Consider the following 21,347-nt stretch of genomic DNA (forward strand, 5'->3'; position numbering starts at 1 on the left):
TTTATATATAAGTCTATAATATATTATATAAGCTCTAGCTCTTATTATAGTAGAATAATTTACTTCCTTTAATTACTAGCTATTTTAGTATATAAGATACCCTTTTATCTTTAGGATACTATAGTATAAGATTAACTATACTTAATAGTAACTTCTTTATATATATAATTATCTACTTACCCCCCCTAGGCCTTAAGGATAGGGCTTATAGTATTATCTTATATTATATTACTAGGAAATTTATAAACTAAGCCTAAACTATCTTAGTATATCTAGAAGTCTCTTTTTACTTATAATACCTTTCTATCTACTCTACTTATATTATACCCTATACTACTTTAATATCTTTATTATTATTATAACTACTACTAATACTACCTAGAGATTAAGCTCTATTATATTATAGTAATTATAGTAATTATAGTTATAGTTATAGTTATAATTATAATTATAATTCCCTTTAAGTAGCTATAAAGCTTATATATTAGTAGTAGTACCCTTATATATTACTACTATAGCTACTATAGCTATTAAAGCTATTATAGCTATTATATAATACCTATTACTATTATGTACTTAATAGATCTTATTATATTATATCCTAAGCCTTCTATATTATTAAATTAATTACTTACTATTTATACCTATCTTAGCTCCTTAATAATATTTATAATATATAATAGCTAGTTAGCCTTAGCCTTTATAGACTTTTTTTATTATTATAGTATATTTAGAGACTTTTTTTAAGATAAAGCGCTAACAAGGTAACTATAAGCTTATACCTATATTTAGTACTACTAGTACGTATATAGTATATTATAAACGCTAGATACTAAAGATATATAATAGTATTATACGCCTACTAGAGATAAGACGTAACCTTCTAATATATATACTATCCTTTACTATCCTTTACTATATCTACCCTTTATAACCTTTATAGCTACCCTTTATAACTACTACCTCTTCCTAAGAATAACTACCTAGGGCTACTACAACACTTTTAACTTTAACTAGAGGAATATTAGTAGTAGCGCTATTTATACTATATTCTTATATCCTTATAATATCTATTTAAATTCCCTCTCCTTAAGCTAAGGATATTAATCCTTTATTACTTATTTAATATTAACTACTTACCTATATAGCTAGGCCTAGGTTTCTTACCTAAAGCCCCCTTAGTTAAGGAGAAAGATATAGCTAAATATAAGGAGCTTATAGCTATAGCGCCTATTAAGCTAAGCCTTACACCTAACCTCCCTAACCTTTTTCTACTATATCTATATCCTCCTCTCCTTAATAGTCTCTTCTATAATAATATTACTAATATAGGTATTAATCTAATCCCTCTTAGATACTCTACTATCCTAGAATATATAGTAGAACTCTAGTAATTACTTATTAAACTTATTATAGACTACCTTAGGCAGCTCTTAGGTATATATAGGGCTAGTATATTATATATTAGATAGATTAATTAGTACTTATCTAGTTAAGGTTTTTAGGCTATAATAGAAGACCTCCTAGAGGATAATATAGAGGAAATATATTATATATATAGTAGTTTATATATAAGGTAAGTCTTAAAAGTCTTAAAGGAAGTCTTAAAGGAAGTCTTAAAGGAAGTCTTAAAGGAAGTCTTAAAGTTTATAAGTTAGTATTAGTATAAAGGTTAGAAGTAGCTAAGCTTTTATAGAAACGTATAAAATTCTAGGTAAGCTTAATTATAGTAAAGATACTATATCCTCCTCCCTTTATAATATATTATAATTATATTACTAGCTAATACTAGTAATCCTAATTAGGCCTACTAAGGTTTAATAGGTGTCTTTTTAGTTACCTTTAGTAAATTTTTTTAACTCTAGTTTTTATATATAGATGTTAGAGCTTTACTACCCTAAAATACTAATTAGTCTAGTATTTAAATTATGTTATTACTTTATCTTTTTTATTAACTTTTATAACTAATAAGTAGAGGGATAGCTACGTTTTACTTTTTTAAAGTTTTATTTTAACAAAGCCCCTACTTATAGAAAATAAAAAAATTAAAAAAAAAATTATATAGTACCTAGTCCTTAAAGTCCTTATTATAGACCTCCTCTAAGTACTTATACCACTTATTAGTTATTATAGTACTAGTAACCTATATATTATATATATACTAAACTTATATATCTTAAAAAAGAGTAAATAATATATTAGCTTTATTTATACCTTTACTAGCTAGTATAATAATAGTACTTATAAGGAGGACCTTAATAATAAATACTAGGTCCTTAAGTATATAGTTAAATTCTTTTTTAGTAAATTTATATAATAGGCTAAAGGATTAAATATAAGTTTAGAACTTATACTTAAAGTTACTTTTAAGGGGGTTAATTTTAATAATAACTTTATACTTACTATACTACTTAATAGTAGCTACTATAGTTACTAAGAGGGTTACTTAGCCCTCTAAAACTAGGCCCTTTATACTTATAATAATATTATATATAATAACTTTATATTAGAGATATTATAGTTACTAGAGTTACTAGATATACTAGATATACTAGATATATTAGAGTATAGGAGTTAAGAGAAGAAAATTTAAGTTATTTAAATATTTCTTTATTCTTAAGTATAATAGTTATAAGCCTAAATATAAGCTATAAACTATAATTTAAAAACTCCTCTTCCCCCTAAACTCTTCTTCTCCTTAATATTACTATAACTTTCTAGAACTACTTAGAGTTTAGGGCTTTAGCTTTAACCTATTTATTATTAAACTATATATAGCTATATATAGTAAAACTAAGTATTTAAGAAATATACCTTTATTATAATCTATTATAGTATCTTTTAATAGTATTATACTTACGTCTTTTACTAGTATATTTATTATTTAAATAGTTATACTTAATTACGTAATTCTAAATCCTTAATTACCTTATTAATAGCTGCTATATTAGTAGTGTTGTGGTGCGTTGATGTTTGTGGGTGGTCTGGTGTTGCAGCTTGGCGCGTGCGCGGCCCGAAAGCGTGCGCGACGCGAGGGGTCACGTTAGAGCTGCACAAAATCAGTGTGGGAGATAGAACACCCCTGCGCATGTCAACGCCATGAATCGCTCAAGGACCTTCAATTTTGTGAACTTAACGCACCCCGATGATCTCAAGGATGAAAGCACGCAGCTGCGTATCCGAAGTCTAGCCATGACTGAGGTGGGAAAAGCACGAAGGAAGCCCAGAACGAAGCGAGAGCGCAACGAGATCATCCTGGAGTTCCGTAGACCAGCGGAGAACAGAGTCGAAACTGGGCGCTTGGGTAGCGGACACACCGACCCTTTCAGTCCCTACCCGATCGATCTTGATGACTCCGCTCGCACACTGGTCGCGAACAGTGGGTACAATGCTCTGACAGATTAGCCTTATCTCTGACTAGAGACAGTTTTCAGTCCAAATACCAATCATGCGAGCCAGCTACTAGGCTCCTGGTATCCCGTTGGTCTCAGCAGCGCAGCATCTTTCCACCACGTTCTCGCCAATTCCCATAACTTCTTGTTTCAGAAGCTCCATGGCTTTTTCCCATCGGCGGATGACTATGTAGCTCTGGCCCATCGTCAAAGGGCATATCGTTGCACAAGTGAGATGATCAAAGATCCCACGAAGCACAAGAGCGACGAAATGATTGGAGCCGTCGCAGCTATGATGAGTCATCTCGTATGCGCCCAGTCGGTTGCTCAAGCGAAGGCGTGTACTGATATGTCGCAGGCTTTGCTTGGCAGCTTTGGAGATGGGAATTGGGAGAAACATCGGAATGCGTTTGCTAGGATCATTAGGCTCAGAGGCGGCTATGACGCAGTCGACAAAGAATACCTTCGAATCACAATAACGTGGTGCGTCTTGACTCTCTTCGACTTTCGGTTCGTCGATATCAATCACTGACCAGGGCGAAATAGGGTCGATCTTATAGGCTGTTTTGCTCAGGACATTCCTCCTATTGTTCCCATGCCAAGCAAGTGGAAAGCCGATTCCAAGTCTCCGCCAAATTCACCACGACCATCCAGCGCCATATCGTTGGCATGGAAGCAACAACTACCTATGCAACTAGGTTGGATCTCAATATTCGACGACATAACGCAGTTGATTTCGCTAGATCAAGTATTTAATGTGAAACAACAAGTGCTGGCCAGCACGAGCGGGAGCTGGATGGAGCCGACTTTGTACCGACTATTGGCATTACGGCCGTTGCAAAGTAGCAACCGTCGTGAGCACGTGATAGAAGAAATATGTCGACTAGGCACCCTATTATTTCTCGCGCCGTTCTGGAGGATCCTAGGCCAGAACCCGGTCTGGACGGCGGCTATATCTCGCAACCTTCTCTTGGTCCTGATGAGGAATGATGTGGAATGGAATCAGTTGATCCCATTACTCATCTGGGCATTGTATCTGGCCGCCATCGAGACCAACGATATAGCGGAGCGAGGTCAGCTTGTCTTCATGCTGTCTGTACACATGAGAGACATGCATCTGCAGGAGTGGGATGACATGATGCAAATCATCGAGGGGGTGTTGTGGGTTGAGAACGTTTTCGCAGGAAGCGACGAGCTGATCTGCAATGAAGTCATGCAGATTGTGAATCACAAGCCTTTAGCCAATACCTCGGTAGAAGCTGTACCTACTCTGCTCTGAGAGTACCGGCACGATATCGAAGAGGAGCAGGCTTAATTCAGATAGTGGACACCACTGCCATGCCGACGTTTGATCGAAGACACTGGCCGCCGCCATAATCTTGGCCAACAATGTCAGACTGACCTCGTCGCTCAAAGCTAGTTGAGCGCACTGCTGGACGTGTCGAGTCCCTGAGGATCTCCCAGACCGAGGCAGGACGGTGGAGGCTATCCTACCGGTATTCATTGGGACAAAGGCCACGCGTGGAATGGGACGTACTACATGGCGCCACGGGCTTTGGCTAGGCCGTCCAAAGCTGAACTGATTCAGCTCATGCGAAGTCCGAATTATCGCGCCGAAGTACCTCTTCGCGATTGCGTAAACGTCTTCGATGTATGGTTCCGCGGACGAAGTGAGGTGCTTACAGACTTTTGGAGCTGATGGGTTTAAAAATCGCAGGAGTCCGAATTTCTGGGCATGTGCGGACACTCTCCCATTATGAAGCATATGGAGACATGGTCATATTCATCCCCATCGGCCTGATCACAATCTGTGATGGGAACCTTTCTATCTGTCCTCCACTTCTCATCGTGCACTTTCTCGTATTTGGATACAATCTCATCTAAGAAGCGACGGTACGTATCCTTGTCCAAGGGAGCAGACTTGTCGTCAATTCTAGCGCTATCAATTCATATATCAATCCATATCAATATCAGTGTTCTAATCCATATCAATACATACCTTATCAATTCAATACATATCAATCCATACGCACGGAATCACGTGAAGCGTGAAACCACATTTTTTTACGCGTTTGCCCCACAATCGAATGTTGAAATCTCTTCTGTCTCATACTCTATACGGCCATCACCACCGCTTTGATAGCCAATATGGCTTCCTTTACTGACGGGGGCGGCCTCAATCAGTCAATGCGAACTACGCCTCCCTCCCCACTGTCTATGTCATCAATGACACCTACTCCCAGTGCGATTACGACACCCACTCCTAGCGTCTTCTCCCTACTCAATCACTGGCCGTCTGCTCCACAAGCTAGTACAGATACTGCTAAGAAGACAAAGAGGCGTGCGGATCCAACCTGGCGTCATTATCGAGAGCCAAAGGGAGGAGAACAAACGGAAGCAAGCGATGGACAATCATTAATGTACTGCACACTCTGCAACTCAAGGCCAATCTACTTTACAGCTATTAGTGGTATTGCACGAAAGCACTTCAATGCAAAGCATCAGATTCAAGTAAAAGTTGGTGAGTTGAAGGGCAAGAAAGCACGTCAAAATTTCAAATTGCCCTCGGCATCTCATTCCCACACGCTACAAAGAAGAGGGTTCCATTCCTTGGGCATTCCTAAGCCATTTGAGAGGACTCTACCTTTTTGGTCCATCGTCTACAATCTTCTTGATAGACACTCGGTTGTTCAACCGCGCAAGCCAGCCAGCAACTGCTCTGAATTCGCTCACATCCACCTTGTCCTTCAGCACGGTATTTGTAGCGTTCTGCCAAGGGACAAATGCCAGATCGGCAAACGAAAACTTGTTTCCCACCAACCATGGCCCATCCTCGTCCTGCTCTTGCCTTTTCAAATGGCTGTCTAAAACAGAAGTCACGCGCTCAATCTCTCTGTAGTATCGAGTTTGCGCACTAGGTATCTGCTCTGGGTGATATACGAGGAACCACATAGCTTGCCCGTAGTATGGACCCTGCCCTTTTGAACATTCAGTAACAGACCACAAGAGGGATCAGTCGTAGCGTACCGCTAACTTGGAAGTAAAGCCATTGCTTAGCAAGGTAGTATTCGTCACTTCCTTGCGGAAAGCTCAGCCTGTGCTGCCTGTCGTACTTGTCGACCAAGTACTCAATGATGGCGCCCGATTCCCAGAGCGTAAGATTAGTATTGGGGTCGTAAATTGCTGGCACTCGGCCATTGGGGTTGATCGCCAGATATTCAGGTGTCTTCAAATCTGGAAAGGGCTTGTCGATGGCTTCGTAGGCGAGATCCAGCTCCTCGCACAGCATGCGAATCTTCGGGGGGTTAGGACCATGTTTTCCGTAAATGACTATGGGTTTCAGAGAAATAGACATTTCGACTTCAGCGATTGAAAGATCAAGAAGGTTGGAGGCTTGTTTGATTTGCTATCGGGTCACTGTAGATTTATCGGTGGGGCTTCACCATTCACAAATCTTCCTTTTACACTGTCCGAAGAATCGCAGGCCATGAAAGAGCGGATACGGCCGGAGATTACGGTACTTCGCTCTCTGGTGTCACCCGAAAGGCCGACTTAACAATTCAAATGGCTATATCGGAGCCACCACAGTCTCACGGTGCAGTCTTTGCGGCTGGGCTACGCATAACTCCGAGAATCTTCGGTCCAGTCGCTAATCACTTCTGTCCATCCGGACGAGATTAGGCAAAGAGATGACTGGAAATATCTCTCGCCGTTGATTTGCAGCGCACCGATCTAGATGCAGCCTAGGGATCGTAGGAGCCGAAACAACACGCTCACCATACGTACGCCTTGCGCTGCTGTGCTTCTAGGCTTGTAGGCTAGTAAGACCTTCTGGCACTGCTTGCTTGGCCATGTTCTATGTCATCACGACGAGGACGAACATACGTTCGTGGGTATTTCATCCAGTTCCTTGTCCGTATTTGTCAGATTCGACGGCGGAGTTAATTACAGACGAAAGTCCTAAACCCAGTAGTGGCTTAGAGTGACGGCAACATTGCGTCTCAAAATCGTATATGTCCGAACTAGTCTACTTGTCACATTTCCTTTGCACGTCGATCCAAGACAGGTGATGTCCTGGTGCATGACTTGGCTGCAAGACGAGTCCTGCTTCATGTAGACATCGTGATATGGCTTAGCACGAAGTGAAGCAGAGGTGTTTCCTGGTCTCGAGTTTCAGCTTGCCAGCCAAGAAGCCGAGATTTTGACAAGGAACAACCAAGACTCACCCTGCCCAACTTGAAAACAATGCACCCCCTTGTCCAGACCCGCAAAATACACTAGGCCGCTTATTCGTTGTCTAGTCTCGCATATGCATGTCATCCCTGCTACTCTTTCCTAAATAGTACAGCGTTATTACGTCAGCATAACATGCTTGCTCTTAGCATAATCTAGCTTCCGTTAGTACCCCTAAAGAGAACCTAGTAGCAGCCCTTAGATTACATAAAAGAGACTAGGACCTAAGGACTGTAAAAGTGTTATAGGCGCACGTAAGCGGCACTAATATAAATCTGTGTACTAAGACTAGGGCTAACTTCTTAACTAGTTGCTGCTTCTTAAGACCATACCTAGCTATATAATTACTAGGATGTTGGCTTTAAAGGCAAGGTTAGTTAAAACACTGTGACGACACGTTGACCTGATACAATCACTTTCTACCTCGGGCTCGTACTGCTAGCACGAGCGAAGAAGCGTGTCTGTTCACGAGTCTGGATGTTCACCTCACTCAGGAAAGACAGATTCTAGCTAGATTTGCTGCTCTTGTTGCAGTCTAAACCGCAGTCCAGAATGAACATCTGGCTTGACTAGGCTGGGCAAAAAGATCAAAGGATGCTGCGGCGTTATCAGCAGAGGCGGCTGCCAAGACGCTGATCGACTTGGTTGATCTTGTATCGGCGATAGATGAAACTCTTCTGGATATCTAGATACAAATATAGGTCTTGTCATACGCTTATTACGCTATGCCATACGCAGGCTTGAATCCAGTCGTCAAATTCGAACTTTCTATTTCTGACCTCTATGTGCTCTAATTTGTGTACAACAGTTCCTTTATTCATGTCAGAGGCGACTGCAAACGAATTCGATCGCGTGATAGCTGCTATCTCCACATGTAATGGAGCAGGTGGTGCTAGCCTAAATAAGAAAGTGCGCCGTCGATGTGCGGAATGAAGCCGCCGCTTTTCCGGTTCGGAAGCTGTACCTACCACCCTTGCCGTCACCAAAACCGTTGCAACAGGCTCAAGCAACGACACGTTGTCTTCGTACTTTACGCAGTGAATAGCCTCGATAGTGTATCCTGAGCAGCTCAGAAAAACGCGTTTGATCACCGTGAGATCTGCCCACACCTGAGTAGCGTTGAACGTGCTTTATTAAGCAAACCTGACCCTTGCCTTCCGCTCCTTCAAGCAGACTCACACTGGGCAGGAATTTCTTGATTTCATCCTCTTTCCCTCTCCTCGCCCAGTTTCAAGTCTCCCTAGCCTGTCTACCCCGCAACACAACCCGCACGACTGCGTAGCAGCGCACACTCTCAGGAGTACCAGCAGCATGGATATGGCAGTCAAAAGAGAAGTCGACAAGCCATTGAAACTCAGAAGAAGCTGCGGCTGCAGCAAGGAGAGCCTCACGCTTACCCTACACCAACGGAAAGCGCGGAATCGGGCAACGTACGTATCCCCCCTTCCTGTTTTCTGTTTATTGCTTCTCTCCCCGATGCGAATACCAACGAAGATGTAGACAGCGTGCGTGTCGCGAGCGCACAGACCGACATATACGCAATTTGGAGATCAAGCTATCTGCTTTGGAAAAAAGCACGCAACTTCTTCGTTCCGAAAATGAGCGGCTGCGACTTGCACTGCAGGGTGCCTACAACGAGAACAGAATCATGCATGCCACATACATGCAGCGTAGATTTCTGTCGCGACTAGCAAGTGTGCCCAATGCCTTGCCAGGTACCTATCTGCCAGACGGTAACAGTGCGGGCGATGACTGTACTGTCCAACCAAGCAAGAAAAGCAGCGTCGTCAAAGCTCCCGATCAAGTGCACGCTACCTCCGGCCACGGAAGGCAAAGCAACGGAATCCCAGCAGCACGGGCCGAGGATCTCATTCAAGCACATCCATTTGTGAACCAGGGGCTCGGCGACATCGAAGATCTCTATGAGCGATTGAAGAGAGTGGCAAAGTTTGATAGGCACGACCTTCTTGGGAAGGTTCAATTCGTCAGACAATCAGAAGGTTGAGACTGGGAGCAAGGGCGATCTTGTGTGATAATCTCGCAGCGGGCCTTACGTGCATCGCCATTTTTCTTGTTTGATATCGTTTGTTCACGCCTCGACCCTGGCTACGACTGGTATTTCTACTCACCCCGTCTAGGGGGTGATAGAGGAATCGCTCTTGAGCGCATCCGAAGTTCAATGCTGCTCTCAGCTGCTTGTGATGACCACGATTTCAGTGCTTGCCGACTCGTCGACGGATTGATCACGAGGATGGATATGAAGCTATGGAGTGGTCAAGTTCTTCTCGAATATGATATCCGCATCTCTACTCGCAGCCTCCACCGTCGGCTCTTGATTTCCAACAAGTTTGAAACTAATTCGCCGAGCTTATTCAAGCCTTACGTTCCAAGTACAACAGACTAGAAGCGCTCCAAGGCTCAGTACTTGAAATAAGCGTAGATATAGGAGGCTGACGTATGTTTCGGGACCTCTTCTTTGATACACGGATTCAATTGACACATGAAACTCAATTCGACGCTCTACCGCCGCGGTGCACGTATGAAAAAGTACGCCTCGGAAAATTCGCAACTGACAACCACCTCATGACCGTAGGATTACCGATAACGACTTTTCGACACTACGACTTCCCCAGAGCACATTCACAAGCACCTCGGGTGGCGGCCACGGATACAGTAATCGCCACGTAAATCCTGGAAAGACAACTTCGTCCCGTGACTCTGCTCTGAGTCATGCTGAACTCCAACGATGCAGAACTGAATGCGCTCTATCATTAATCTGTAGTGTAAAGGATTTCACACTTCCGTTGATCTCTCATAAATTGCAGCCTGGAGTTACCTAGGGCACCTTGACTAGATACTGGACATCATGGTCCGCCGTCTGGTTCATCCAAAAATAGTATAGTACCTTGATAGAGCATCGATCAAGCATAGTGACTTTCTATTTTGGAATTTACCACGCCAACACGATGAGCTTCATCCCCAAAGTCATGAGCTATAGGAATATGCGATACTTACGCCGAGAATCTGCTACCACATCAAACCTCTCATCTCCCTACTATCATTCTTTGGATCTACTTTGTCCATGACCAGTCTTCCACCTCAAAGCTGGCACCTCATCCGCTTACGTAGCACGAGCATGAAAACGGGGCTTGGAAGACAGATATTCTTTAGAAAAGCAGTACGGACAGAACGACTTCAATAATTCGGAATTTTGGCATCTACTAATGGGTCAACTATAAACTGACACATGTCCTAAGAAGCAGGAAGCGACCCGGAATCCTCGGTGCCTCTCATTGTGCCTTGTTAATCGAGTTTGACGACTAGTTTTTGCCCACTGACACCCTTCTTGAGGGCATCCATGGCACTCTGCAGACCAGTAAGACCTCCCTCTACGATTTGAAGCTTTGGGCTTGGTACTATTGAACCGTCTTTCAGCGCCGATGGAAGGAACGTATGGAAAAGCCAAGTTGCGATATCCTTTCTGGTAGTCCAAATGTTCTCCCCAGATACAGACAACAACTCTATTCCGTCCGGCTGCATCTCGCTCTCCGGCCAAGGAAGTACGTGTGCGAGTTTGCTGCCCTGCCCTCCTGATCTGGACAGGACCTCAGCAGTGGCCTTGACTGTTGTCGCCTCCGAGACGACGTCCAGAGCGCGGCGAATGGGTTGTCCGGCACGCTTTGCTGCGTCGATGATATCCTCCACAACAGTAAGTGAGCGATAATCAAAAAGCTTGCTAGCTCCAAGAGACCTGAGATATTCGTGATGGCCCGGGCTTGCGACAGCGTAGACACTCAAGCCCACTAGACGTGCAAACTGAATGGCTAGGGAGCCAAGGCCTGATGCACCGCCCCATATGAGAATTGACCCTGAACTCTTCTCCGCAGGCTCGGATGTCGGGAGAGGAAGACCGAGGTCACTGAACAGAGCAATGCTGGAAGTAGCAACAGTCATGGGAAGCATGGCGCCGTGCTCGAAGTCCATGTGGTTGGGGATCTTCGCGGTAGTCACAGCTGGCAAGACAGTGTATGTTTGAAACGCTGAATTGTCCAACTTGCCAGAGGAGAATCCGTCTGCGAAGCCGAGGACGCGGTCTCCTTTCTTGAAGTCTGTGACATCGGGGCCAACCGCTACAACGACACCGCTGACGTCTAGTAACATGTGTAAGCAGCAGCCTCTGGATCACAACGTCCAAGTACATACCGCTTCCGAGAATGGTCGGGTAACTGGGAATTGCAAATCCCCAGTTCTGTCTCTTCCAGTCGACTGGATTGACAGCGATAGCATGATTACGGACCAAGACTTGCCCTGAGCCTGGAGTGGGAATTGGACGCTCTTCAATGACCAAAGGGGTTGCCATAGCATGCAGAATCGCCGCCAGGTTCTTGGTCGCCTCAGACATTTTGAATACTCAAGTGGAAGATGGTAGATGTGGCCGTATGTCTTGATCGCGTTGATGTATCGTTGGTCCTTTGAAGAAGCGTCAACCTTGGATTAAATACAGGGGGGTGCTTTGCCCTCGGGATTTTCCGAACTAGCGCCACTTTGTAAGCACCGGTCGCGTATCCACGCTACTTGCGCTCAAAGCTTGTTTTTATTTATAAGCGCTAGCATATCACCAGTCTACCAAATATTGTTCGTATAAGCTGAAAATGGTTGGTCGCACGCAGCCATAGCGGACTCCAGGGTCTCGACGCAAAATGGTGAAGGGTACTCCGGTAGGAACCGGGTACTTGTGGCGCCAGTCACGATGCATAGCCTGCGCTGGGATATAGGGGAGTTCTTGATTATTGTTGTGGTCAATCAAACGCGACACAAGAATGCGACCAGCCCGTTTGCATTCCCTTATTGCTAGTTCTCCCTTGGATGGATATCTCAGCAAGCGACAAATGTGCAATTCGCACGACATTCAATTAAAAAGCCGTTTGAAGGGCACCTGCGACTCACTCAATGTGTTTCTATTGAGTATCGGATTGGAAGGACGATGCAAGACGCTCTTTCGCCACGTCACGGAGAGGACGAAGTCAGTTCCACCGTCCTCGCCTTAGGCCATTACCCATCGAGCTGAAAATTTGTCGGGCCGATTGATTGCAAATCCCTCTAGATAAAGCGATACGTCACAGTTGCAGCGAAGGAGTTATGTGTGTTCAGCCCAAGTGGTTTGCGTTGATCAGATTGCTGTACTTCCTGCTGAATTGGTAGATGGACCACGGCTAACGGATTGACTCAAATGACGATGGCTGCCAGGGCGCACGTGAGGAGACTGTCGCATCTCGAGCCTACCCTGGCTAGGTTTTGGACATAGTATGGCTAAACAGTCACGGTTCCGAGGATGCCAATAACATGTGAATGTCAAACTCAGCTACATTTGTTGTTTGAAAAACGCATCTCACAAGTACGCAGCGAGGGAATTTTAGTCCAGACATGGGTAGCTTCTCCACTCATAGGAGGTCCTGATGGGATAACTAACCTTAGCTTTGAAGTTATCTAGTACGAACGATTTATGGAATCAGCATTGTGACCCTTAGAAAGAAGTTCCGATATAACACAGGCGCAGAGTTCGTATAGGGAGGCGCTTGCATGGTCGCAGTATCACAAGCGCATGTCTCTCCATCTTCGCGTATCTTTTCAAACAATCAAGATCAAATTGGAGCAACTAAGATCATCTGCTTGGGGTCTATTTCGTGGTTCTCTTCATCCTTGATCCTTCCTATCTACATAATATCACACTTGCTCGGCAATCCACACACACCTTCGCCAGCTTTCTTCTTCTGCGAGCCCTCGGACTCTTGCAGACGCGTTGTCACTGGCCCGCGGTGGTTTTGTGATTTCGTGGCCACACCTTGGGGTTTGCCTGCAATGGTGCCGCCTAGTCACGGGTGTGCCTTGGCGACGGCCTCGTAGAAGGCCTTGCCCTGAGCAGTGGCGACTCGGAGCTCCAAAGCGGAAGGTTGGCGCGAGCCATCACCACCAGCGAAAGTGCCTGCGCCCCAGGGGCTACCCCCGTGGATCTCATCAAGGTTGGCTAGGTCACCTATTACAGCATTAGAGGCCTATCCTACGTGCATCCCTAAGGAAATGGAAACTTGCCAAAAGTGGTCTTGTATCCTAGAGGCACATAAATGAAGCCGTGATGGGCTAAAGTCGACATGGCGGCAATAGCAGTCGATTCTTGCCCACCACCCTGCGTGCCAGTGGAAACGAACAGACCGGCGTACTTGCCCCAAAAGGAGCCCTGCTGCCACTGCTTGCCCGTCTGATCCCACAGTGTTCTCCATTGTGCGGGGAAGCTGCCGTAGCGCGTTGGAATGCCGAAGAGGACGCCGTCAAAGGCCTCAAGCTCAGAAGGATCGTTCAGCGTGGCAACGTCTTCAGGTTTGGCCGGCGCGTACATCTTCTGGAGAACGTCCTGAGGAAGGGTCTCAGGAACTTCGAAAGCTTTGTCAATACACTTGGTTGAGCAAGGAGGAGCTCATTTCCTACTGGAAGATGGTAGCATCGCCGCCAGCCTCCCTAATACCCTTCAGCTCGGCATCGGCCTGTAGAAGTGCGGTTAGCAGATTACACTTCCCACCCTGATGATGGTGGCTAACACACCAACTGCTTGACATGTCCATACATTGATTAATAAACAATCGCAATCTTGGGAGCCATTTTTCAAAATTGAAAAGAGTATTGAACTGGTGGAGATAGAGCGGGGAAGTGGGTTAGTGGAAGGGCTGCAACGATGGTTACACGACGGGTTTACATCTCCCCCGCTGATCGCCTACCGAGGCGAGAGCATTCAGGCCGATTGTCACTCAATCGCCACAAAGTGGACCACCCGTGGCCTCGATATCGCCGTGTACTTCGTAAGCAAAGCCAGGAATGCTGCATGAGCCGTTGTCCAACATGTCCGTTACGGAGATGGCCTGTCCGTTGAAACGCACAAGGGTCATCTGGTGCAGTGGGTCGCGACTTAATGCGAGGCTTAGAGGTGGTTAGAATGGTGCTGCAGACGCGTGGATGCATCGGACACAGTCAACGCGGCATCAGCGCCGTTCGCGTTGTTCAGCATGCTTGGTTCACAATACTCGGTCCCGGCACATTGGGATACCATTTTGCCTGAACGATGATGCAGGCTGATCAAGGGTCCTCAACTATCTGCCTTGATGCTACGGTAGGTCGAGCGCTAATCCCATGCTTTAGTCCGGTACTTCGCCAAGGATATGCTATGGGGCTACACATCTGTGCACGCTACTTTGGATTGCCATTTTTTCCTATTCAGGAAAGAGGACTAGGGGCTACATGCATATACGAACAGGGATCTGGGTTCTGGAATGATGTCCCTGTGAGCGTGACTCGGTAATCTTAGTTCTAGCGGCTGGCTAGCTGGTCTTGGTGATCTGACCGCCTCGGCCCGATTTCATTACAAAGTCGGCCCTTTCGGACCTACCACGAATGCCGAAAGCAGCGGTTCTCTCCGCAAGCTGTTCGCTCTTCAGGACGTTGCTTTTACAGGGTGATTGGTAATGTCATGTACATTGCAAAAGAATAACAGGAAGGCCACGGCTCTCTAGCCTCGTTGTCCTTTCTGCCTTCACGAGTGATTCTTGATTTCAAACGCCTGCCACTGTTCGGATTTAGTGACATCGCGTCAGCTTAAGGTCCGTGAAATTTGCCCGCAGTATCACCGAGTCGCACAGCCAGACTGGCAACGATCCCTTCGAGTTGATGGGAGAATACAGCTTGGACGTCAAGATGAGGTGCCACTGATCCGTAAATTGGTCAGCTCGCAAAGTCGATCGAGAAAAGCGTCTGGCGTGGAGGACGGACCAGTTAATTTGGACTTGAAAACTTATATAGAGAACCGGCGTGCATTGTTTCATTTCCACCACATATCTCTATTCAACGTACTCGTTTTCGTTTGCGTACGCCTCGCTCCATCCTTACTCCTCATCAAATGCTCTTCGAACCAAGATCTCTATTGATTGTAGGCCTAGCATTTATACTACCAGCCCTACCTGTGTCATCCTACAGCACTCCCTTACCCCAGCAGCAAGGTCTCTACAACAGCGAAATCGTCTACGAATTTCCTAATCCTACCTAGTTAGAGAATATCGCTGTGCAGCATAATAGCTAGATCCTTATAACTACAATTAGCGCGCCGACTCTGCTATAAGTTAACCTAAGTTAGTAGCGCAAGTCCGTAGTTATTACACGTATCCCTAACGCGACAGGCGTTCTTAGCATTATTAAGTTAGAGAAAGACGTCTTCTATATTAGCGCAGGAGATATAAGTAACGTGACTACTACGAGCCTTATTTTCCTAACTAAGATCTAGAAAGTAGATATACGGCCTTTCTATGTTAACGCGAAAGGGAACGTTACTTAACTATTAAAGATTTCTATAATTATAGACCTCTTAAACACTACCTTTATTAATACACTATACTAACTTAGGCCTAAAGACAAATCTATAATCCTTATTTCTAATTCTAGCGCAGGCTATATTCTTAGACTAGATGTTAAGACTAGCGTCGCTTTAGTTATTATTAGTAACCTAATAATATAATTAATAATCCCTAGTGTAGTAGGCGTTACTATAGTGTCTATACGCGTAATACCTAGGTTCGCGTAATGCCCGCCCCTAACACTATAACACTATAACTTTAGCGCGATATAACTCTACTAATATAGATCTAATTTAAGAAGTAATTAAAGAAATTAAATTATATAAGCTAGGAGATAATTTCTTATATATAAAAGTTACTACTAAGTTTAATATTAACTAGCGTACGCTTACTTAAAGATATTAGGGTAAAATAAGACCCTATAGTATTAGCTATTAATCCCTCTACTTATAATATAAAGCTAAGCTTATATAATATATTAAGATACTTACTAAATAACGTTTACTACCTATAAGGATAATAATATAGTAGTTTACTTTATCTTTAGCTAGAAAAGGGGTTTTAAAAAGCTAGGTTACCTACTTTATAAATACGTACTTAGATAACCTTATTACCTAGTATAGTTAGGGGATAGACTAGTTATAGTATAAAGCTAATTTAGGGGCTAAGTATAGTTTATACTTTAAGCTTTTATATAAAAAGATAGTAGAGTATAACCTTATACTAACTTATATATTTAATATAGATAAGAAAGGATTTTAACTTAGAATACTTAGTAGAATAAAGTAGGTATTTAATAAGGTACTCTATAACTAAAAAAAAGTAACTTAGGCTCTTTAAGATAGCTTAACTAAGTAGATAACTATCTTAGCTTATATTTATTTAGATAGCTTAGTTCTAAGTCCTTTTCTTATCTTTAAAGTAGCTAATAAAGCTATATAAACTAGCTAAGTTAATACTATATAAGTAAGAAACTACTTAGTATTTACTATATTATAACCCTCTAGCTAGAGTAATAATAATATTAGGTTATATTAGCTTAAGAAGGTATTTAAAAGAGAAACTAAGTAGTATACTTTAACTAAGTATTAATTACTACTTCTTAATAACTATAAATCTTATATTATAATAGACTTTATTAATTATTACTATAATTATAAAATCCTATTAGCTATATTTCTATCTTATACTACCTATACACTTTAACTACTTAATATTAAGATATTTAAGCCTCTCTTAACTACTTATTTATCTAAACTAATAAACTTTCTTTAATTAAGCTATAGTTTACTTAATATTAGTAAAGGAGACTTCTTCTTACTTTTCTAGAGGGCTTAGAGTAGTACTTTTAAACCTCTACTTATTAAAATATTATTTAAAGTAACTAGTATATACTTACCTAACTATAGTAGAGTTTTTTATTACTAATTCTCTATTAGGAATAAGTACTTAATATAGTAGGTAGGTATAGAAATATTAAAAAGAGTATATATTATAGTTTTTTTTTTTTTTATAGCTAAATACTATTTAGCTAGTTTCTATAAGGTCTCTTTTTCCTATACTATCCCTAAGCCTAATAGTTCTTTAACTACTTATACTTCCCTTAGTTCCTTTACTATATAACCTAGATACTATACTTAAGAAGTTTACTAAAGAAGTATTAGATTTAGATAAAAGCTTAACTTCTATACTTAGTAGAGAAGACTAGCTTAAGATTAAGTCTATTATATACTATATAGTAAAAGATTAAAGTAATAAGGATATTAAGAAGCTTTAATAAAGTTTATACTATATTATAGCTTAAAATAATATCCTCTAAAGAGAGATTAAGGACCTTAGGGAGTCTCTAGTAATTAAAAAGAGGTATAATAATAAGTCCTATACCTTATAGCTTAAGAGTACTTAGGGGTATTATAGAGGAGCTATTTTTTAGTTACCTAAGCGTGTTTAATAAGCTTAGGATAATAAAGTATTATAATAATAATAAGCTATATAATAATAACTTTAAAAAGTAGAGAGGAGATAGCTAAAGGAGTAAACCTACTATTATAAGCTTTAATTACTTAAGGTAAAGTATATTAAATAAGAGAAATATTAAGAGGTGTAGAGGAAGGAGTTAACTAAAAAGATAGCTAAAAAATAATATTAGAAAGTACTTTATAACTCTTAAAAAGCTATATAACTATTTTAAAAAAGTAAGTATAAAGCTTTATAAGCTCCTAAGATCCCCCCTAGGCCTTAGGGATAGGGCCTATAGTATTATCTTATATTATATTACTAAGAAATTTTAAAGCTAAGCCTAAACTATCTTAATATATTTAGAAGTCTCTTTTTACTTATAATACCTCTCTATTTATCCCTTATATTATACTTAGCTATACTACCTTAATATCCCTACTATTATAATTACTACTAATACTACCTAGAGATTAAGAAGCTCTATTATATTATAGTAATTATAGTAATTACGGTTATAGTTATAGTTATAGTTATAATTATAATTATAATTCCCTTTAAGCGGCTATAAAGCCTATATATTAGTAGTAGTACCTTTATATATTACTACTATAGCTATTAAAGCTATAGCTATTATACTATACTTATTACTATTATATACCTAAATCTTATTATATTATATCCTAAACCTTTTATATTATTAAATTAATTATCTATTACTTATACTTATCTTAGCTCCTTAATAATATCTATAATATATAGTAGCTAGTCCTTAAAGTCCCTATTATAGACCTCCTCTAAGTACCTATACTACTTATTAGTTATTATAGTACTAGTAACCTATATATTATATATATACTAGACCTATATATCCTAGAGAAGAGTAAATAACTTATTAGCTTTATTTATACCTTTACTAGCTAGTATAATAGTAGTACTTATAAAGAGGACTTTAGTAATAAATACTAGGTCCCTAAGTATATAGTTAAATTCTATTTTAGTAAACCTATAAAATAGGCTAAGAGATTAAATATAAGTTTAGAACTTATACTTAAGGTTACTTTTAAGGGGGTTAATCTTAATAATAACTTTATACTTACTATACTACTTAATAGTAGCTACTATAGTTACTATAAGGGTTACTAAGCCCTCTAAAACTAGGCGCTTTATACTTATAATAATATTATATATAATAACCTTTATATTAGAGATACTAGAGTTACTAGAGTTACTAGATATACTAGATATACTAGATATATTAAAGTGTAGGAGTTAAGAGAAGAAAATTTAAGTTACTTAAATATTTCTTTATTCTTAAGTACTATAGTTATAAGCCTAGATATAAGCTATAGACTATAGTTTAAAAACTCCTTTTCCCCCTAAACTCCTCTTCTCCCTAATATTACTATAACTTTCTAGTACTACCTAAAGTTTAAGGCTTTTACTTTAACTTATCTATTATTAAATATATATAGCTATATAAAGTAAAACTAGGTATTTAGGAAATATACCTTTACTATAATTTATTATAGAATCTTTTAATAGTATTATACTTACGTCTTTTACTAGTACGTTTATTATATAAATAAGCTCCTAAGATAGCTATAAAGTATTAGAAGTATATTAGTAATACTATAGCTTCTATATAAGCCCTAGTAGTTATACTAGTAGCTCTACCCTAAAGAACTAAAACGTAGTTAATTTATACCCCTAAAAAATATTCTAAGTAAGCTAAAACTTCTATAAGGCTATATATAGTATAAATCTAGCTTTACGTAACTTTATTATAATTTTTAGTAGCGTTATAGCTTCTTTTCTTATAAGGTTACAGTGTTATTACCTAGGCATTACGCGAACCTAGGTATTACGCGTATAGACACTATAGAATCTATATATACAGCTCTAACCTATTCTACGCTAATTTTGCCGCGACGAAGTTCTTTAAGATACCTATCTCACTTACTACTAGCGTGCTAACTAGGCCACCTACACTTATCATAAATAGTACACTTATAGATAACTTCACTCTCTCTAGGGATAGAAAGAAGGCCTAGGCCGCCGCGAACCCTTACAACTCATTAATTAAAATTAACATACCTAGCCAGAAGTTTCGTACTATCGCTAAGGGCCTAAATGCAACGTCTGCCGCATTAGGCTGGACCTGCGCTAATTACAACAGCGTGTATTTCGTTAGTAGCGGTGGACTCGACTTCCCTCTTACAAATCCTGGTGTGAGTGGAGGCAGAGTTGTGAGAGTCGATCTCTAGAGGGACACATCGGTCCCTCTTCAGCGTTGTAGACGAGATAGAGCTAGGTAGAATAATAGCGTTATTGTTGGAGCATTTAGATGGCCCGTGGACTCAGCGTCAGCTTGGCAGAGTGGAGATGTTCTGAGGCTGTTTGCGAGACGATGTGAGGCCGTGTTCGCCTGCAAGTTGCTGTCCTATCAATTCTAGCTTTGATCTAACGAACTTCGCGTCCGACAAGACAGTGGCAAACATATCTGTACACACCTCATGCTGTTGACGGCTACTCGCCTGCTTGGACTCAACGCCGATTGTTCGAGAGCAACGTAAGTGATGTTATGCAGCTTGCCAGGAAGTGCCCAAAGGCTTGGGTCCAAAGGCTTGGGACATTACTGATCTCGTAATCATGCGTGATCCAAGAGCTACAGCATTGGTAGACTTGGCAGGCATACTCGGACATGATGTGAACAGCACATGTCTGAGCTGTCTCCCCAGATCTGTCTCCTTGCAAGTTCCTACACCATCTGTATATAGTCTAGGCGAGTAGCAGCAATACTGTGCTACTGTTTTACTTTCAGTCAATTAGCGCATTACCAGAGAAGACATTTCTCGGTATATGTGCTCGTTCGATAAATGCGTTTCTATGAGACGGCGACTACGATGTCGTCTGGGACTCAATGTGAATACGCGACGGCGCGAACTCAAGTGATGTTCGGCGAGGTCCAACACGGTCGCCAAGATCCAGTGGCCGCGTGGAGGTTCGTGGCATTGACATTGAGTATTGAAGGGGCGGCCGAAGATCAGGGTCCCACCGACAAAGTAGGGGCCCGGCTCCAAGTCGACGATCTGCATTCCTGGTTCCAGGATCCACAAATCCTTGCAAGCTGACTCAGTCCATTACTTCAGAAGATAGGACCGTTACAGCAGATGTAAGAGCGTATCCCAGTCTTATCCTCACCCTCGAAGTGTAGTATTGCATAGTCTAGACTTCCGCTACCGAGTCACTATTCAATGAAGGTCACTGCATATCGAATGTCAAACCTGTCAGCCGCCATCTGTTTAAAGCGGTTGGGCCACTAGCTTACACTGGAGGCCCCCTTGTCCTTGCGGAGAATACTTATTTTCAC

The 21,347-nt window shown here is 41.6% G+C and overlaps 5 protein-coding genes across 5 annotated transcripts; 2 read left to right on the plus strand and 3 right to left on the minus strand.

Moving 5' to 3' along the window:
• The first annotated feature begins 3,056 nt into the window (after positions 1 to 3,056).
• Positions 3,057 to 5,380, plus strand: ACET3X_008772 (uncharacterized protein). Its single transcript, XM_069454981.1, has 4 exons — positions 3,057 to 3,379; positions 3,428 to 3,699; positions 3,751 to 3,875; positions 3,939 to 5,380. The coding sequence occupies exons 1-4, from the start codon at positions 3,100 to 3,102 to the stop codon at positions 4,669 to 4,671; spliced, it is 1,410 nt and encodes a 469-aa protein (XP_069304374.1). The 5' UTR covers positions 3,057 to 3,099; the 3' UTR covers positions 4,672 to 5,380.
• A 559-nt stretch (positions 5,381 to 5,939) lies between these two features.
• On the minus strand, positions 5,940 to 6,816 carry ACET3X_008773 (uncharacterized protein). Its single transcript, XM_069454984.1, has 2 exons — positions 6,420 to 6,816; positions 5,940 to 6,370 (listed from the first exon to the last, which is right to left on the minus strand). The coding sequence occupies exons 1-2, from the start codon at positions 6,745 to 6,747 to the stop codon at positions 6,033 to 6,035; spliced, it is 666 nt and encodes a 221-aa protein (XP_069304375.1). The 5' UTR covers positions 6,748 to 6,816; the 3' UTR covers positions 5,940 to 6,032.
• Positions 6,817 to 8,936: 2,120 nt separating this feature from the next.
• ACET3X_008774 (uncharacterized protein) lies at positions 8,937 to 9,630 on the plus strand (the record flags this gene model as incomplete). Its single annotated transcript, XM_069454985.1, has 2 exons — positions 8,937 to 9,055; positions 9,126 to 9,630. The coding sequence occupies 2 exons, from the start codon at positions 8,937 to 8,939 to the stop codon at positions 9,628 to 9,630; spliced, it is 624 nt and encodes a 207-aa protein (XP_069304376.1).
• A 1,181-nt stretch (positions 9,631 to 10,811) lies between these two features.
• ACET3X_008775 (uncharacterized protein) lies at positions 10,812 to 12,084 on the minus strand. Its single transcript, XM_069454986.1, has 2 exons — positions 11,829 to 12,084; positions 10,812 to 11,776 (listed from the first exon to the last, which is right to left on the minus strand). Exons 1-2 carry the CDS (start codon positions 12,025 to 12,027, stop codon positions 10,929 to 10,931), a joined length of 1,047 nt encoding a protein of 348 aa, XP_069304377.1. The 5' UTR covers positions 12,028 to 12,084; the 3' UTR covers positions 10,812 to 10,928.
• A 1,414-nt stretch (positions 12,085 to 13,498) lies between these two features.
• Positions 13,499 to 14,019, minus strand: ACET3X_008776 (uncharacterized protein; the record flags this gene model as incomplete). Its single annotated transcript, XM_069454987.1, has 2 exons — positions 13,499 to 13,659; positions 13,806 to 14,019. 2 exons carry the CDS (start codon positions 14,017 to 14,019, stop codon positions 13,499 to 13,501), a joined length of 375 nt encoding a protein of 124 aa, XP_069304378.1.
• Between the last annotated feature and the right edge of the window lie 7,328 nt (positions 14,020 to 21,347).

The sequence above is a fragment of the Alternaria dauci genome, chromosome 8, assembly GCF_042100115.1.
Source record: "Alternaria dauci strain A2016 chromosome 8, whole genome shotgun sequence".
In the NCBI taxonomy this organism is placed as follows: domain Eukaryota; kingdom Fungi; phylum Ascomycota; class Dothideomycetes; order Pleosporales; family Pleosporaceae; genus Alternaria; species Alternaria dauci.

Bases quoted from the DNA above. Each gene is read 5' to 3' on its own strand.
- ACET3X_008773 (XM_069454984.1), bottom strand. From the start codon at position 6,747: ATGTCTATTTCTCTGAAACCCATAGTCATTTACGGAAAACATGGTCCT. The intron at 6,371-6,419 runs GTACGCTACGAC...AATGTTCAAAAG, and splicing joins GCTTTACTTCCAAGTTAGCG to GGCAGGGTCCATACTACGGG.
- ACET3X_008775 (XM_069454986.1), bottom strand. From the start codon at position 12,027: ATGTCTGAGGCGACCAAGAACCTGGCGGCGATTCTGCATGCTATGGCA. The intron at 11,777-11,828 runs GTATGTACTTGG...ACATGTTACTAG, and splicing joins CCCGACCATTCTCGGAAGCG to ACGTCAGCGGTGTCGTTGTA.
- ACET3X_008772 (XM_069454981.1), top strand. From the start codon at position 3,100: ATGAATCGCTCAAGGACCTTCAATTTTGTGAACTTAACGCACCCCGAT. The intron at 3,700-3,750 runs GTATGCGCCCAG...GATATGTCGCAG, and splicing joins CAGCTATGATGAGTCATCTC to GCTTTGCTTGGCAGCTTTGG. The intron at 3,876-3,938 runs GTGCGTCTTGAC...AGGGCGAAATAG, and splicing joins CTTCGAATCACAATAACGTG to GGTCGATCTTATAGGCTGTT.